This window comes from Brachyistius frenatus, unplaced genomic scaffold (genome assembly GCF_029030835.1).
Source record: "Brachyistius frenatus isolate BFR_SWC_R1_liver_20210118 unplaced genomic scaffold, ASM2903083v1 Contig_41, whole genome shotgun sequence".
NCBI classification, from domain to species: domain Eukaryota; kingdom Metazoa; phylum Chordata; class Actinopteri; family Embiotocidae; genus Brachyistius; species Brachyistius frenatus.
Genome location: NW_027210640.1, coordinates 2,651,315 through 2,669,256, shown reverse-complemented (window position 1 = coordinate 2,669,256; position 17,942 = coordinate 2,651,315). Strand labels below are relative to the sequence as shown.

The window sequence follows — 17,942 nt, the reverse complement described above, 5'->3', positions numbered from 1 at the left end:
ACATCTCCCTGTGATATCATATTTTAGGGAGTTATAGTCCACGCTCGCGCATAAAGATACAAGGAGAGGCAGAAAATCCGAGCTCGTACGGTAAGGTGGCCAACGGGACCGAAATAATTAGTTCAACTGGTTGAACGACGGAAACTTGATCAGCATTTAATCTGTCGAAGCAAAATAAAATCCAAACATCACCTTATCTCAGCCTATAAAATATGAATATTTTTTTCCTTCGTTTTGTCGTATACAACAATATAAATATGAACCTATGAATATAGGTTGTATACTATTGGTCAGATTTTTTTTTTTTTTTTTTTTTTTAAAGATGTAGAGGCCTCTTTGGGCTTTCCTAATTATATAATATTAATCAATATATTCTATTTAAATTTTATGAATGAGATCACGAATGAGCTGCAGGCTCAGACACCACTGATCTGATTACATGTATATAATTGTGATTTAGGCTCTGCGATGATACACTGACACCGGTAGATTGATGCAGAGGTGTTTCCCTCCTGCACTGCACATAATAAACTAATCTGAGGCCTTTCCTTGAAAATTAAATGAAGGCTCGTGTTTATGTGAGCAGTGAAGCCCAATCAATACATCTGAATGGCTAATACCATTAGACAACTTTAACTTGGCACAGATGTATTTGTACTGTTGACAACTAATAAGAAACTACAGACATTTTCTGGGAAAGTTTGACGTAGTTTGCTAATTAAAGACTTTCTACTGCAGATGTTTCACCCAAGTACAAATATTGATCACAGCTCCATGTAATCACTGTATTTAAGGGATCCTTATAAAAAAAAAAAAAAAAATCCAAATAGATTCTTCCAGAAATGAATATTGGCTTAGGTCTATAAACATCTGATCAATTTCAAAGCTGTCAAATTTCAGCCTCCGTTAGATGAGCTTGTGTTTCAGCCAGAGATCTAATAATGCAGCACATTCAGCACATGCAGGTGACTCCAGCTGCTGCTTTAATGTTTAACTCCGCGTGTAAACATTACATATAAAACATTTACTTTAACCAGACGTTTGGCAGGACGCGTTTTCCATCTCGATGCACTCCGTTATCCGGAGCGACTTGAGACAAAAAGCAGCAATAAAACGTCTCGCTCAGGAAATCAGCAGCAGCAGAGAGGACCTGTGATTCTGTTGCTTCACACTTGAGCTGCATGAAAGAATCTCTGCATACATAATTATTGTAGCCGGTTTACAGTCGTTATGTATGCGGGGAGTCAGCTCGAGCTCAACATACAAACTGCACCTGCTTTTTCGACAAACCGGTGTCCACTTGGTGGGTTTGTGTTGCGTTTCGTCAGTGAAACAGTTAACACACAATAAAACAATTTTAAAAATGCATTTTGCTTCCAACCACTGCTGAGTGTCCACACAAGGACCAGTGAAGGTCAGAGCTGTGATCACAGGAGCCACCTGGTGGCTCAGACTACACCAACGACCAGCAGGAAGGGATTTTCATGTAGGCTCAGTTTATTGAAAATAACATTTAAGATTCACTCGTACGCTCCGTTTATGACTAATGAAGAGTTTGATAAATGAGAACTAGACTGCATGTGACTACTTTAATACCGATGAACTTAATTTAAAACTTTTAAATGTTATGGTTATGGAATATTAGCGCTGACCTGCTGGGTTTGGTTGAAAAATCAGCAACAGTGTGTAAATTACAATAGTGACTTTATTGAAGTTGGTTCCTGCAGCTCTACGTGGAGGAGGAGCGACGCTCCAAATGCAGCCCGAAATACAACATTTACATACCAGATATACACACAAACATATCACGCATTCACTTCCGATACCAGATGCTTATCTTCTTCTCCCGCTTGATTTTCTTCTGCAGCTGTAGAGTCCCGTAGAGGAGCGCCTCAGCGGTGGGAGGACAACCTGACGACAGGGAGGCAAAAACACAACAAATCTTAACTCTCCACCTCGTCATTTATCTGTTCATGATGCAACACGGTGACCCGTCTACGATGACGGGCTGAACTACGTCAAGTATCGTGTTACATGCTAACAGCAACTGCGGCAAGACTACAACTTTATCTACTACTGAAGCAATAAACATCACTTATACTGCCCGTGTTTATCTAGAACACAGGTGTTTGGTGTGCTGCTGGTAAGACACGTGTATGCACTGGTGCTGCATTACAGCTGCTGATGACACAGTTAGTAGTACTTCTGCCTAAAATATTTCTGCCACTGTGAAACCTGCATCTACAACTACTTCTTTTCCCCGAATACAAAGAGCGGCTCAAAAAGCTCTGCGACTGCTGCTGGTGCATGTAAACGGAGCACAGAGAAGCTGTAACCTTAACGACCAAGTATATAGTAACTTAGACATTCGCGGGGTTGTGCAGTGACTCGGTCCGATTTATTTATATTCTTTTTTTTTTTTTACCAGGTTAACTTTCTTTTTTTTCTTCATTCAAGCTGGTCCAGCATGCCAAGAAGCAGTTGAAGGACATATTTTTTTTTTGACTGTCAACACAAGAGCTCCACTGGGACGCTCTGAGGCGTCTGAGGGAAAACGTTTTCCGCAACCGACCTGAGCTGTGGCGAGGTGGCACTTCGGTTCTCCAACATAACAGTGCGCCCACTCAAAGCCCATTGAAACGAACAAGTTTCTCGCCCTCAGCAACACGATCGTACCTCCCCACCAGCAGATTTGATTTGGCTCCCTGCTATTTCTTTCTGTTCCTCAGCAATTTGCCTCAAACTTTGACGTTCCGCTCTCTGCTCCAGTTTCAGGCGCGAGGAGAAATCGCAAATGTGCCGAACCGGCGATTACAAAATCATGTGCAACTCGGGTGCCGATGTTGATCAAGCAATGACACTTGGAATAGCTTCTCGCAAAAGGTTACAGCTTCTCTGTTCTCCGTGCACGTCGCGGTGCTGCTCATCGTTCGCGCGCAACGGGAGCCGTCTCTGAACTTTTTAATCCACCTTTGTATTTTCCATCAATAAATTGTGTGCGTGTTTTACCCGCCACAGGGAGCCCAGTGAAGCCTACCTGGAACATAAATGTCCACCGGTACGATTCGGTCGCAGCCTCTGACGACAGCGTAGGAGTAGTGGTAGTAGCCTCCTCCATTAGCGCAGCTGGAAGAGGAAAATGATGAGGACACTTCTGGTGGATAAGACACCTGGGCTGAATGTTTACACCCCCCATCTCTAAATCTGTACACAGATGGCTATAAAACTGGAACACCATGAAACCAATCCTGCATCCGACTTTTGAGACCTAGCTTCACTTCTGACAGCAAGAGTCACAGTTAGACCAACATAAAGGAGGAAATCAGGAGTAAACACAAACCGCTCAGCTGAAAGTTCAGAAACACAGTCGACACGACCATGTGGAGGTTCTGAATGATGGATGCATAATAATACAGAATTGTTACGGTCCAAACCAACGTGTGCTTGACCTTTCGCACTGCAGACGACGGTGTGTCTCTTGACGCGTGATTGCGCTGCCCAGTCCGCTTCCCGGCTGCTCTCTGAAGACTGACTGGAGCTGCAACTCTCCAATCGTCGCTCTAGTTTATACGCAGCGCAGACGTCACTCAGTGCGGCTGTGACTTTTCTTGACACTTTTCTTCTTGTTCGTTTTGTTGATAATCCTGTTTTAGTAATGCGTGTTTTAACTCACTGACACGATGCACTCACTTAACTACCTGGAGATCGTGCCCGGCTCGGTTTACCTTCACACATGCACACGTACATTGTTATTTGAACACGGTTAAGAAGCAGCGGTGCTGCTGATAATGAGTTCAGTTTGAGTCAGGAGTAGAGTTGTGATTTTTTTTTTTTTTTTTACTGTAGTTCACTCAGAAAGTCCTCTTGATTGTATTCTTTCGTGTGGCAGCACCCGCAGCCCCATGTACACGTTGCTTCTTTTGTTTACCTTTTGAAAACCACAAAGCAACAAGCAACCTTGCTAAACCATATCCATCGAGTTTTATGTTGCTTCCTTTTCCCTAGCAGAGCTGGGCTGCAACACGTATAGATTAAAAGATCATCAAGATGCCTGATATAAATCTGGACTACAGGTGTCACAATGTTTTAAAGGACACCAGCTCAAATAAAGCAGAACAAAATCCCATCTTTGTTTCCTCGCTGGTCTTTTGTGATGCAGCGCGGCTCTCATTAGAGACAGCCTAACTCGACACTGCGAGCATTTCACTGCATGCGAGAGTGAAAATAAGTGTGAATGTGAAAACCTATTTGAGTCTTCTCGGCCTGATGATAATCTGACTCAGTGCTCTTTCCTCTCATTACCAAAGATCAGTGAGAACACATCGGTGAAGCAGCAGTTTTAGTCAACGGAGTCCATCTGCACATTATTTTCAGCTCCAACTAATTCGAGTTAATTCATGAGTAAGTTGATGGCAGATCAAAAATAAACTTGTCTGTTGTTGCAGACAAAGATTGTTTGCGTAAGAAGAACCGCGACTCCACTGTACAAGTGTGAAAGTGTTTCTGTGGTCCCAACAACTTCAACAGAGTGATGCATCTTCTGCATAGATGATCACTCTGTGTCAATTTTAGGAGTTTATTTTTTTTAAGTTAAACTTTTCTAAATATAATAAGTAATTTAAGATGAACAGCTTCATAGTTTGAAATCAGGAGCTTGAAATTTTTGATCAAGTCTCTGTATCAGAGCAGCCCAACATTAAAAGGACTCAAATCAGGGCCAAAAAAAACTTGATCAGTACATCCCCTGTTGGAATAAAAAGCTTAGAGGAAATCTGTTCAGGTGTTGACTCACCTTCCCATGGAAATGACATATCTGGGCTCAGGCATCTGGTCATACACCTGTTGGATGGAAGAAGCAGTTATATAACGTCTGACTAACAGCTAATCTGTAGGTTCAGCTGGAGAAAGGCTTCGTGCCAGTCTACCAATCCCCTGTCAGGCTTGTCATAATCCAGCTGGCGTTTACACAGCTATACTGTTCTCAGCGCTTCCATCCTGCAGACAGGAAGGTCTGACAGACAGCACTGACAGTTTTTAACAGGCTGTGCACAAAAACAACATCCTTCCATCATTCTTCCACCATTTCCCAGCCTGGGAATCAGACCTGAAGTGGTCTCTGTGTTTACGCATCATGAAATGAACTGCACAGCCGCCTCAGCTACTATTACATCAGCCCTGTCCCTCCTCTCACCTTCCGCAGAGCTGGAGCCATCTTATTGGTCAGCGTCCCTGCCACGATCATGACGTCAGCCTGTCGGGGACTCGCTCTGAACACGACGCCGAAGCGATCCATGTCGTAACGGGGAGCCGCCATGTGCATCATCTCCACCGCACAGCATGCCAGCCCGAAGGTCATAGGCCACAGAGAGCTCTGAGGAAGAGGCACAGCAGCGATAAGCCAAAATAACACTGAACGGGAGAGATAGAGGTGCTGATGGTTCCGATCCAAAACACATCCTTGTAAATTATTGGTTAAACATCTTGTTCAAACAGTTAAAAAAAAAAAAAAAACAGCTTAGGGTTTGTAGTCCGTGAGATGGAAGTGATCGTTTGTGGAGCTGCTAGCTAATCACGCACAACCGCCTATCAGTCAGTGTTTCAGCCAGAGTCTACTTTGGGACCCATTTTTCATGATTTCATGATTTGTGGGACGTTGACTGTCTTCGTGTGTGTCGAGTTGTCTACATGACTAATGCCTCAATGGTAAGGCCACAACTCTGGTCTGTCCCCGTGTCTTCAAGTTTCCTTTTGTTGCCCTGAAAGCTTAACAAAAACGTAACTCAGTCACACGCGTGTGCGTGCGTGACGATTTGTCAAGACTGCAGAGGGGCAATTTGAGACCCAGATACCGCAGAGATACATTTATAAAAGGCAACACCACCACCCATGTGACATTTCATACCAGCACCTTGACAGTCACACGGGTCAACGGAGTCACGTCACCTGTCGGCAGCTGTATGACTGGATATTAAACGGCCTCATTCACAGGTGGGCTATAAAGAAAAACACTGCGCGCACTACTAAATCTAAACCACACACGTTGGATGTTTTACAGCCTCTCATCCACTCACCCTGCGTGCCCAGTTCACCAGGTCATCCAGCTTGGTGACAACATACTCCCCCTTGCTGCTGGCGACCGCAGCCGGTTTGGCCGCCGCCGCCGTGCTCCTCTCTCTCACTGGCACCACACTGCAACAGAGGGAGGAGGGAGCGCTGCTTTGCCACGTGCACAGTGTTTACTGGGAGTCAATTACAACACAGTCTGCCTCGTAAACTCACCTCGTGCTGGTATTGTCACTTCTAGCACTGCCGAGCAGACTCTTCTGTCGAATAGCAAGAAATGAAATGGGCCTGTCGGATGGAGAGAGAGAGAACTATGGTAAGAATGAAAGATGACGAGCGAAGGAGACTGACGTGATCTTAAGATATCTACAAGTTAAGACAAGCCAGCGGAAAGCAACGGAAAACGGCGACTTCCACAATATGTTAATAATAAGATGTGAAATTTGATTGTTTTGATGCTCTTGCGTGAGACCGACAGATGGATTTCTTTGATTTTTGTCTAAGCCTCCCAAACTTGATGACGCCTTAAAGGATTAACTTGACTGTTCCTCTGAACAGCAGGCAAGCTGAAAGCAAAACAAAAACCAACAGAACACTTTTTCAGCCAGTATATTTTTTTTCATTGCTTATTGTTTCATCTTGGTGAGAGATGAGAAATTAAAAAAAATTAAAAATGTAGAGGATTAAATTTGGGTGGTTAGAAAGGAGTTGATTCTTTTTAGTTACTTCGGATGCCTGAACGAAAAAAGTGCACGGTATCGTAGCAGCTGTAGTCAGCAGAATAAAGTCGGATTAAATATAAAGTCGGATTAAAATGAGTTTCAAAACCAGGAACAGGATTTAAAAAAAAAAAAAAAAGGTTCTTACCTTGTTGAAAAAGAGCCAAACGCGGCCAGACGTGGCGCTGCAAAACAACAGCAAATACACACACACTGAGGAAACTGACAATAATGGAGATAACTTATTAACTAATGAAAGGGCTCACAGAGTGGATCTCGGTGACTCCCTAAAGTCCTGAACTGATTCTCCCGACGACACCGAGACGGTGTCTGCAGGCGAGAACCGTGAACAGGCGGAGTTCGTCACGGGGTTGAACAATCAAGAGCGCAGGTGACGGCGCACCCGGGATATCGACGCATCTCGGTGTAGTTCACGTATAAACAAAGCAAACGAAAGCTTAATAATAATTTTTTTTTTTTAAATAATAATTAAAAACGCCACTGCGAATAGTTAAGTGTGACATTTGTAGCTGCGGTTAGCCGCTATGCTAAGGTCAGCGTGCGCACTCACAAAAAAACAACAACAAAAAAGTTACGAACCAGATTCCCGACACAGGGCCGAACCACTGGCTGGTACAATTCCGTGCACTTATTTTCTAAATACTCTGAATGCCACGCTATTTAAAAAAAATTAAAAATAATTTAAAAAAAAAGCGTATCATTTCAGTCAAAAACATCACTCACCTACTACCGCCGCCATCTTTGGGATTCTGGTGACGTCAGACTGCTTCCGGTGCCCGTGTGAGCGCGAGGGCTGCGGAGGGCGCTGCTGCAAACTCGTTGATCTGAAGTGAATGAGGTCAAACTGTATACGGACATATACCGACCAAATAACGGTGGTTCTTTCGACCTCGAAAGCTTTGGGCTGTGAAAGGTGGTCTGATTATTTTAGAGCTTCACGGGACGTTTAATCTTCCAGTGAAACCGGATCAATTCGGCAGACTTGACATTGACTATAAACCCCGAAAACACAATACTGTACACTTATACAATACACAAAATGTAATACTGAGATTAAAATGCATGTCAATAAAGCCACGCTTAAGAATAAGGAGTCCAAATCCTTCCAAATGTTCTGTTCTCTCAGAAAATCACAACCAGAAACAAAAAAAATGTTTGTTTTTTTAGTTTAAGTGGGTTTTTTTTGTTTTTTTTTTTATTAAGATCTAAATGTCTTTGTAAACCTTTTCCATATTGTCTGGAATAAATGTCTGGTTGGAAAATAATGAGTCAGCTATTTTTGTTTGCTTTCTAAAATATAATCATATTTAGATGATTTTTCTTTTCATTTTCTTTCTTTTCTTAAAATTGTGCGTCTTAAACTCCCAGAAAAAATACATACGCACATATCCATCATTCAAGACTTATCATTTTCATCAATAAAACAGGCTCTTTCATTTCATTTCATTTCATTTATGTTATAACCCTTATCAACTTCAAATCATCTGATTTTCCTTTTGTTGTTTCAATTTGAGTTTAAGACTGGAGTTTGTGGGACAGATCATTAAATCGTAACAGCAGCAGCAGCAGCCTGGCTCTGCTGGTGGAGCTGCATTCAGACGTGTTGTCATTACAAATCCACATATTTATTCGCACACATCAGATTCAAAATTAACCTCACCTGTCACTTGAGGGTGATTTATGAGCCCCTCATTATGAAAAACTCTCTACCTGCTGAAAATAAAGTCACGTGTCCTTCCCTCTCTTCTCTGTCCTAACTGTCAAACTGCTCTGCAATACATAATAAAGTTGTATGTAATGCATTTTCTGGATCAAGGAAGAAAGTGGGACAGGAAGTATTCACATTACACTGTACAGGAGAACCTTGGTTATAGGTTTAAAAGGATAACATTCACATTTACTTTATTTCTGCATCATTGTATGTCCTTCTGGTCACAGCTCGATGCACCACTAACCAAAACATAATAAACTTCTTTCTGATTTAATGTGGTTGGATTTGACCACAGCTAAAATGTTTCTCTCACTGGAACGAGTTGCACATGTAGGAACAACTTGCTAAATGTTTCATCTAAAATAATAATAATAAGATCAGATTTCGCAACTTTATTGGTAAATCAAATGATTAAAATAAAGAAAAAGTTCCAGAGAAACACTGAGGAAAACCTCAGAATGGAAAAAAAATGTCATGAAATTAAATGACAAACTGTAAACATGCAGCGGGGCCTTAAATAATTGTCTTTCAGGTCTCTAGTTTGAGACACTTTGTAAAAAAATGTAAATATTTCTCAGTTTTCTCTTTAGATTTGAACCATTAAACATGATTACTTAGTGGGAACTGCTCTACTTTTGAAATGTTATCTTGGTGTTATATCAATAAAACTGTACACCGGAGTTTATTCAAGACTCGTGCAAGACTTTACTGTAGTTAATTTGGAGAAAAAAACCCTAATAAATCTTAGTGTTTGAGCCTAAAGTGTTTATTTTAACTTAATGAATACCTTTAGTTGATGAGTTGCCTTTAATTATAGTAATCTGAAAAGCTCATTAATCTCCCGTTGACACAAAACTAAGTCCATTTTATGTCTTATTCTGTTTTTGTTTTGGCCTCATTTTGGTGCCGCAAACCGAGCGAGTTCATCTGCAGCAGTGAGGACGCCAGCAGGGTGGAGACGGAGCGCAACGCGGAGAGCATGTTATCATATAATGACAGTCCCGGCCCAGAAAACAAGCTCCGCTGTCTCTCCAGGAATAGCTGCTCCGTCCAGGCGAGAGTAACAACTGGTAAACGAAAAACGGACTGGAAGAGATGAAGAGGCGTTTTTAACAAATGGATTTTATTCTGCCTTTATCATGTACAAACCTTTTGGACAGTTGAAATAATAATAAAGTTTGACAACTGTACAGCTGCTTTGCTCGTGTGTTTTTTTTTTTTTTTTTTTTAAGGTCAAACCAAATTCAGCCACATTTATAGCAGAGCTTTTTAAGTACTTAAGAGTTCAAAACATTAAATATAGGCACTGGAACAGCTTGAAAGGACAAATGTTTTATGACTACAGCATTGTTCAAAGGCGTCCGCAGCCACTAGCAGGCAGGGCTCTTGCATTTCAGATAATAAGCATGAATCCACATAAAAAAGGTTGTGTATAGGAGGAGCAAAAACACAAGTGAAGCCGTCACAGAGTTGGAGGTTATAGTGGCAGCATGTGTGTAGCTGTGCTGAGCTGCAGACCACAGGAATGGCCTATTTTTGGAAAGATCTCCTCCTCTTAAGAGAAGAAAGCGCAGCTCGCCTCCTCACTGAGCGTCCAGGATGTCTGTGGGTAGGATGTCTGGTTTGCCGCTCGGGCTCTGTGATGTGTCCCCTGACCAGGAAGAGGGGGTGACCTGATTATAGAGGACGTCCTGAGAGCCAAAAAGAAGCTGTCTGAGATTGAGGATGTACATGAGGAACAGATTGAGAGCCACCATGGCGATGAGCGGGAAGACGGTCAGGCCGGAGCCGAAGCCTCGCCAGGAGCTGCACGCATTCAGGCTGACCCAGTAAACAAGCCTACGGAGGATCAAGAAAACACCGAAGACCAAATCAGATTGAGTTCATACGTCTATAATAAACACTCGCAGGCTCAGAGATGGGTGGTGGTTACAAGTTGAAGCATCCTCACTTCAGGCAGTCAGGATTATTTTCAGGAAATTATGTTTCATAAAGGCGGTTTAAATGAATTTGTCATGGAGGTTTGTCCCCTCCTCCAGACTAACCTGATCCTGGTCTAGTTAGTTTTTAAGATAAAGCAGAGCTACAATCAACGTGCCGGCCTAAAACAGTGTTCCCTCCCTAAATGTTCCTCTTTACTTTTGCAGCCTGCAGTTCAAGTCCAACTCATCACATTTTGACATGAGCTGTACTTACTGCATCTTTAAGAACGGAGCTATTTCAGTCTGCTCCATAAAAATATAAACTGCATACACTGTAATTACTGTGACCATAATCAAAGTTTTAATATTAGCAATGGATCATATATCAACTGTTTTATTTGAGCGGTCGCTTGAAGTGACAAACCCACAAACACAATGACAGAAAGCAAACAGCTCAAAGGAGTTTTATGGCGTCTTTCAGATCACAGTTTGGATTTTTCCGCTCTTAAGTCACCCATCAGTCCACTAGAGGATACCATCTCAGTGGCATGTATTGCCTCTCTTAGGCATGAAATTGTATGCATGAAGAAGAGGTCATGTGACAAAAGAAAAAAAAAAAGAGATGAAGTTCAAGCAGTTAAGATAGGAGTGGTCAGATGGATAAAACCCAGGAGTGTCACCCAGGAGTCCAGGGTTCGAGTCTGAGAAAGACGTGGATCTCGTCAAAGAATTATTTTTCCAACCTAACCATGTCATTTTTTTTTTGGAGGCTAACCCTAAGACAGGCGAAGCAAATGTAACACTAACACGTCCTACGGTGGGCTGGCGGGTGTACTACGCGCTTCGTTGTGGGAAAAAAAAAAAAAAGCCAAAGATTTATTTTCTCGCTGTGAAATAATTTTTGAATACTCGTGACAATTGGTGACAATTTGCGTCACCAGCAGGTTCATTGTTTCATTTCTTACTATTATCATTATCAAATGAAATATCTCCACATCTACTGGAAGAATTGGCACATTTTTTAACAGACATTTACTGTAAATCAAACAAACAACTTTTTGAGGCCTCATATCTAATTAATGACAGGAATATTTCGAGATGGTCTGCCAGAAAACTAAGAAGGAGCGACTTTAGCCCACGACACCACAGTGACTTGTGGAAGAAATGTATGGACTTTATGGAGCCAACCCTGAGTGGCGTTCGGTGGTATTGCAGTTTAAAGCACTTCCGTGTCTGCGCTCGGAACGACAAAAAAGAGCAGCGACCTGGACCTCAGCTGTACTTTGTGTTTACCACCAAATGTTGGCATGCCGATAATTAGCATTTAGCTCAAATAACTTTTGTGCGTAGCTGCTGACATGACTGTAGACTGTTGTGGCTATAATATTTTTGTATTAAATGTTGCTTCTCTGTGGTTGTGAACGTCACAGTTTTGTCTTTAGGTGTCAAGTTTACTTTATTGTGCATCAGTCAATGCGATCAGTGTTTCAGGTCTGTGTAACAACGTCCTCATTAGCTTTGAGAAGTTTTTTTTTTAATGGTTTTGTCACGGGCCAGTCACCTTTACGAGCCCTCTCCGGTTTGAAATCTCACCTTCCGAAGATGAACATGGCCACCAGTATGGGCACCAACTTCAGCTGGTCTTGAGGCAGCAAAGCGGCCATAACGACGAGGTTGAGGATGTAGAGGACTAACTGTTCCAAGGACGCCGTGACGAACAGCTGCTGAACCGCCCGTCTTCTAGGAAACGACTCCTGCAGATTGAAGGAGCCGGAGCAGAACTGACACGCTGCACCCACGATCATCGCTGCGAGGGATAAAAGAGCAATAATTCAGTTAACATCTTGAATCTCAGCCCTCTTTCCACAAACAACTCTCAACTTTAGGCAAGCGTGTCTGACGGCACACTTTGTTTTTGTAATTTCTTCATCTGAACACAGCAGCTGCCAGCAGAATGGGCCACATGCAAATCCTCCTCACTGCCATCAACTTGACAAAATACGTGGGAGGAAAATGATCTGGACTGGATTTGGTTTGGATGTCTTTGCCACCTGCCCTCTCGTTCCTCGTCACCCAGGTTGGGAAGTGATTAAAATGTTCTGAAACAATTAGGCTACAACCTCGGAGACGAAAGACGTAGCCAACCTCTTATTGTAGTTTCCATTTAAAGCTATGTGAAGGAGAAGGAAATTATGCTTCTCTCCAGAGGCCCCGGGAGACGTCTGCTGCACTGAGGTTGAAAGCGCACGAAATTAAAGGGGACAGGAGACATTGAAACATTCCAAGACGAGGCAGCCAGACAAACCAAATCCTCTCTTAATCTTTATCTTTCATTTGACTTGCTCACACGGCTGTTTTTGAACGTCAGCGTGCAGGTGTTTGAAGCGTACCGAGCAGGATGGGGAACGCGGCCACCACACAGCAGCAGAGGGTGAAAACGATGCGGCTGCTTATGTCGGGGCAGTCGGGGGGTCTGATGGGGACATAGAAATAGAGTGCATAGAGGATCCCGGCCGCACACAGGAGAGAGGCCAGGACTGAGAGGAAAGCGGGAACTCGGCCGCTCTGACAGCATCTACACTGGCAGCAGCGGCAGCAGCAGCGTCCCCGATCCGAAGCCACCTCTGCGGCCTCGCAAGTCTCTGCCCGCTCCTCCGAGTTCCACACAGCCAGCTCCACGCTCTCTGGCGGCGGGCCTATCAGAGGCCGACCCTCGTCCGCTGTGGAGTCCAGATTGGTGGATTCTGGACTCCATCTCGGTGTGTCTGTGCCGTTGGGAATGTCTCCCTGAGAGGCCGGGGTTGGAGGGCTGATGCAGTTTTCCGTGGTGGTGTCCAAATTGTGCGCCGGGATGATCGGACTGGAAAGAGTTTGATCCAGCTCCCCCTCCTTCGTCTGATCTGATCCAGGCTCCACCGGGAGGCTGACGCTGGGCTGCTGGTGGCAGGGAGCAGAACCTGTTCGGATCAGAGCACATTTGAATAAAGAATCCAAAACCAGACACGGAAAGCAATCAACTACAGACTCGAATCATTCAAACTGTTGGAGAGATATGCATGACGCTTCTCTCAAGATTAATTTGGGGATAAATTATCTATTATTATTATCTATTTTACAGTGAAAAAAATCCTATTAAAAATGAGCATCGAGTATTTCCTGCACAGTAAAATCTTGATGGTAGTTTCATCCTTCATAGTTGTCCAAAAACTATTTAAGACCCATAAATGAGCTGCGATAGTGACATGTTTTCTTCCATTAAAATGAAAAAAGGCGCCGCACTTCACCTACAAAATGTGTGTTAATCCTCAGCTGAAAAAAGACCCCAACCAATGGTTTGTCCTGATAGACAGAAGTTTGATCAAAACTAGAGTCCTTTTTTGGAAAATAAAACTTTAAAGATGTGACCTGGTTTTAAAGATGTACAGTCTTCAGAAGGAAACACTTGTTTTTGGTCTTTATGTGGGATTTGTTGACAATAAGAGAAATCACCAGGCAGAAAGTTGATATAACAACGTTACATCTTGAGATCATTAAAATTAATTATTAACTTTATTTCAAGCGTTTGACAGGATCATCAACAAGAGAAAATCCAGAATCAGAAAATGGTTTGAACCGAAATGTAAAAATATCCAGACGCTCTTGTTGCTGCAGATCAACAGAACATCATCCACTAAACACCAGGAGCTGACAGGAACATTTCCACTGAGGAGGGTTACAAACATTCACCCACTTCACATTTTAGATGGAGTCGCCTTCCAGCAGCACTTTAATTGCTTCTCTCACATCTTGAACTTTCTGTCTCGCGTATTCTTCCTCAAAACCTCAAAACTGCAAGAAGAAAACTTTTTATAATGTGAAATTACATGTTAACAACAAACTACGTCTCCTGTTATGAGCTCCTGTAAGTCCCTTTCCTCGAACACAGCTCAAGTTTTTTTTTTTTTTTTAATAATAATCTTTCATCCAAAAGAACGCGTGCGCAATATTTTGCTAAAAAGTGAGGCTCTAAATGATCTTCAAAGCCTGTTTCTCCAGCTAACGGGATGAAAGTTGGCTAAAGTAAACAGTGTTTTTCCCACCACATACTGATTTTATGTCTTCCCCAGCGCTACAAACCACTTCTTAAACCTGTGCAAGGATTTGAAGGCTCTAAAAAAAAAATGTATGCACTGATGGCCTGGATGTTGGTTTCATCCAGAGCTGATGCAGGTAAATCTACACATCTGCTCAACCTTAAAACAAAAACAAAAAAACTCCCTGGGGACTATTTTAAAAAGCTGGAAAGATGTGTGTACTGCTTGTTAACTGTTACTCTGCTTTAATCAGCCTAGACTCCCTTCAGATCCAGCCTGGACTCAAAACTTTTGCTAATTTACTCTGGCCTCCCAAAATTCTGCAGCTCCGACAGGCAGACTGTAAAAAGCAGCGGTAATAACTCACTCCTTGGCTGATGATCAGCCGCTGGTGGCGGTTCCAGCGAACGCTGGGAGCCGGAGACGGAGTGGGAGGACGAGTGCAGCTCCTCCACCGAAGACTCGGGGCTGTCTGACACCGGAGCCAAGGAGATCTGAGTGTCCAGGTCCAGGAAGGGGGAGAAGGAGAGCCGGGCCGGGTCGATGTCCTGGAGCTGGTTGATGATGTCGCTGATGGATTCCTTCATGCTGTCGAGCTCCTTCACGTTCTGCCGGTTCGTGGCCTGAGGCCCCGAGGTGCTCATAGTCACTCAGCCTGAGAGGAGCGAGAAGAGGTCCAGATAAAAACCAGGGCGACGTGAGAGAAATAAAACCGCCTCCATCCTCCAACAGAAGCAAATTAATACTCATCTCGAAGTATCAAAAACAACACAGTGTTTCATCTGTACTTTCTATCAAACGCTGTCGGTTCTTCCCTTGTTTTTCAAGCGTATGGTGTCACTTCAGTGCAGAAAGATGCCACATTAACATAAACCCTGACAGGTTATTTAAGGTCATTAAAAAGGTGAAATACAAGAAGATTAAAATATGGACTTCCCCCTAAAATATAATGAAGCAATGGAGGAGGAGAGGACAAATCCATATTTCAAAATGTTTGTTTGCTTCTTTTTTTTTTCTGGAATTTATAACTTTGATTTTGCAAGTTGTTGTCTCTTTTATGATCCTCTTTGCCATTTTCCTCCACCTGTAAAGCACTTTTATAGCGTCTCTTTTAAAAGTTTGTTTGCGATGACGAGGACATCCCTGACCTTCGAACTTAGGGAAGCAGAAGTGAAGCTTCATGTGGATTGAGGTCACACTGATTACAATTTGTGAGGAAATGGGCTTTTTTTTGGGAATAAAGGAAATCAATGTTCTGAGTTTATGCACGTGGTTCTACAATAATCCCCTCTGACAGGATGTTAAAGTTTATCTTCCCCTGCGAGGTCACACTGTCTCAGTAGGTTTGAAATGTGTTTTCTCTGGTCTTTTCCTGTAGACCGACTGCACCTTTACAGTCCAGAAACAGGCTGGTACACCTTTAAAACCCGGTGTCCTAAAGATCCTGCACGCGTAAAGATTTGATGACGCAGTCAGGACACTGAAGTTGTGTCTTTTTCTGTAGATTTTATATTCTACAATTAAAAGATGATTCACGAAGGGTATTTTTAAGGCTGCGAATAAATTAAATTTGACGATGAATCAGGCCGATAAAATATGAAGCGCAGCAAAAGTCAGGTGGTGTTCTGCTGACAGAGCACCTTTCATACCTGTTTTTTACCTTAAAAAAAAAAAGGTTATAATAGTGAGAATAGTTCAACATTTTTGAAAACAAAAACAACTCTCCAATCTATCTGTTAAATATGACATAATAGCAAACAGTCAGTTAGTCTCCCTCTGTTTCTAGTCTTTATGCTAAACTAAGACAAGCTTAACTTAACTCTCCAGTTTCCTACTGCAGAATGAATGGAAGCAATATTCTAATTTCAGAAAGAAACAAGCAAATAAACCAAAGTATCAAACAATGTTTTGGCAAATATTGCTCGCTCTGTCAGCATTAAATATTTTTTGGGTTTTGATACTAAACGATCAGATTTTTATTTGTATTTAATATGATTAATTGTAAAGAATATGCAAAAACAAGGAACCTAATGTAGGCTAATTCAACAAATCTGACAGGGACCACAATGCATAATGAGTAGCCTACTTTTCCTTAATTCTGCTGCCATTTGTTACCTTTATTTTGCTTTTACTCAAGTAAATGATCGGAATATTTTTTTAAACTACTTTCTATATAAGAGTTTTTCGGTCCCAAAAACGAGTAAAAATGCACTTACTGAATAGAGCAAAAATACCACCAATCCTGCGCTTTTCTCGGACTGTCCGTGTTAGATCAGTTTCAAATGCTTCGTTACATCTGCAGATTGAATTTGGATCATTTTCTTCTGGATTTTTTTTTTTTTTCTGGCGCACATCCAACTGTGGCGCAGAGTCGACACGCAAAACTCCGCGGAGACGATCTCTCCAAACAAATGCGGGTTTTACCTTGTATAGAGCGCAATTAGTTGCCGTCGGGCTTGGAGGTCGGTTGGGGAGGGGGGGGGGGGTGGATAAATCTCGGTGGTTATCGGAGCTGGAATGGATGGTAGAAAAGCGCGTAGGGGAAGAGAAGAGAGGGAGGGGGGGGGTGCAACGTGCCTTTTTACTCCCCGTTGAAAAATAACTTTGGCCCCCGCTGCTGAGCAACTCTCAAACACAAACTATACAATTCCCTCCTCCACAAAGCAAGGGAACTCTGGTCCCGTCTGGTTTGGTGTCGGGGGCTGCAGGAAATACCTCATTTACTGATAAATAAATCAAATGAGGCCAAAACGCGCCCGACCCGCGTGAAGCTGCGCGTAAAGGACACACGAGTCATTCAGAAATCTTCTATTTACTGATCATTCAGCAGCAATTAACTGTTTATATTTCACAGACAAACGTGACGTGATATGGCTCCCCCCCCCCCCCCCAAAAAAAAAATGCCTGGCTAAGGGTTTTATTGAATTAGAAACATGACTCGGTATAAATGAACTTACTTTAGTCGGAGGCTGCAGAGTATTTTTGGTGAGTTTACTCTCTTCTTCTCCTTCTCTGCCTTTCTTCCCTCCCCCTCCGTTTGCTTTTTGTCTTCCAGGATCCTGAACTTCTGAATCAAATTTCAGCTCGGACAAAATACTAGGCTTTTCCTCCGCCCACACACGTTTTTTTTTTTTTTTTTTTTCCTCTTCGTTTTTTTTCTTCTTCTTCCGAGGTACCATGTCAAACACCATATGGAGCAAATAAAGCCAGAGCAGCAGCAGCAGCAGCAGGAGGAGGAGGAGGAGAGGAGGAAGAGGAGGAGGAGGAGGAGGAGGAGGAGGAGAGGGCAGCACTTACTTTCAGTTTACCTTCAGATTCAACATCAACAGTCACATCCATCACAAACACAAGTTTATCTAAACAGGACAGGAAACATTTACACCGAGACTAAACTCCTGCAAAAGATGTGTGTACTGCTGCAGAACTATTTGAA

At 42.7% G+C, this 17,942-nt stretch overlaps 2 protein-coding genes across 3 annotated transcripts; both read right to left on the bottom strand.

Moving 5' to 3' along the window:
• Window positions 1–1,687: 1,687 nt before the first annotated feature.
• ndufs7 (NADH:ubiquinone oxidoreductase core subunit S7) lies at window positions 1,688–7,570 on the bottom strand. Its single transcript, XM_069702355.1, has 8 exons — window positions 7,527–7,570; window positions 6,931–6,967; window positions 6,280–6,351; window positions 6,072–6,189; window positions 5,192–5,371; window positions 4,793–4,839; window positions 3,038–3,126; window positions 1,688–1,911 (listed from the first exon to the last, which is right to left on the bottom strand). Exons 1-8 carry the CDS (start codon window positions 7,540–7,542, stop codon window positions 1,814–1,816), a joined length of 657 nt encoding a protein of 218 aa, XP_069558456.1. The 5' UTR covers window positions 7,543–7,570; the 3' UTR covers window positions 1,688–1,813.
• A 2,050-nt stretch (window positions 7,571–9,620) lies between these two features.
• Window positions 9,621–17,694, bottom strand: LOC138623069 (transmembrane protein 79-like). 2 transcript variants are annotated; one of them, XM_069702350.1, is made up of 5 exons: window positions 17,467–17,694; window positions 14,877–15,164; window positions 12,827–13,393; window positions 12,030–12,243; window positions 9,621–10,353 (listed from the first exon to the last, which is right to left on the bottom strand). In XM_069702350.1, exons 2-5 carry the CDS (start codon window positions 15,151–15,153, stop codon window positions 10,098–10,100), a joined length of 1,314 nt encoding a protein of 437 aa, XP_069558451.1. In that variant the 5' UTR covers window positions 15,154–15,164; window positions 17,467–17,694; the 3' UTR covers window positions 9,621–10,097. The 2 variants fall into 2 exon arrangements, with proteins under 2 accessions (XP_069558451.1, XP_069558452.1); XM_069702351.1 differs by lacking the exon at window positions 17,467–17,694 and adding an exon at window positions 16,726–16,846.
• Between the last annotated feature and the right edge of the window lie 248 nt (window positions 17,695–17,942).

What these genes read in the sequence shown, in the direction of transcription:
- ndufs7 (XM_069702355.1), bottom strand. An exon ending in TTTGGCTCTTTTTCAACAAG is followed by an intron (nt 6,352 to 6,930) that starts GTAAGAACCTTT and finishes TCCATCCGACAG; the next exon opens with GCCCATTTCATTTCTTGCTA. An exon ending in GGTGGACATTTATGTTCCAG is followed by an intron (nt 1,912 to 3,037) that starts GTAGGCTTCACT and finishes CCCTGTCGTCAG; the next exon opens with GTTGTCCTCCCACCGCTGAG.
- LOC138623069 (XM_069702350.1), bottom strand. Translation starts at nt 15,153, where the DNA reads ATGAGCACCTCGGGGCCTCAGGCCACGAACCGGCAGAACGTGAAGGAG. An exon ending in CGCGTTCCCCATCCTGCTCG is followed by an intron (nt 12,244 to 12,826) that starts GTACGCTTCAAA and finishes TATCCCTCGCAG; the next exon opens with CGATGATCGTGGGTGCAGCG. An exon ending in GCCATGTTCATCTTCGGAAG is followed by an intron (nt 10,354 to 12,029) that starts GTGAGATTTCAA and finishes GATCCTCCGTAG; the next exon opens with GCTTGTTTACTGGGTCAGCC.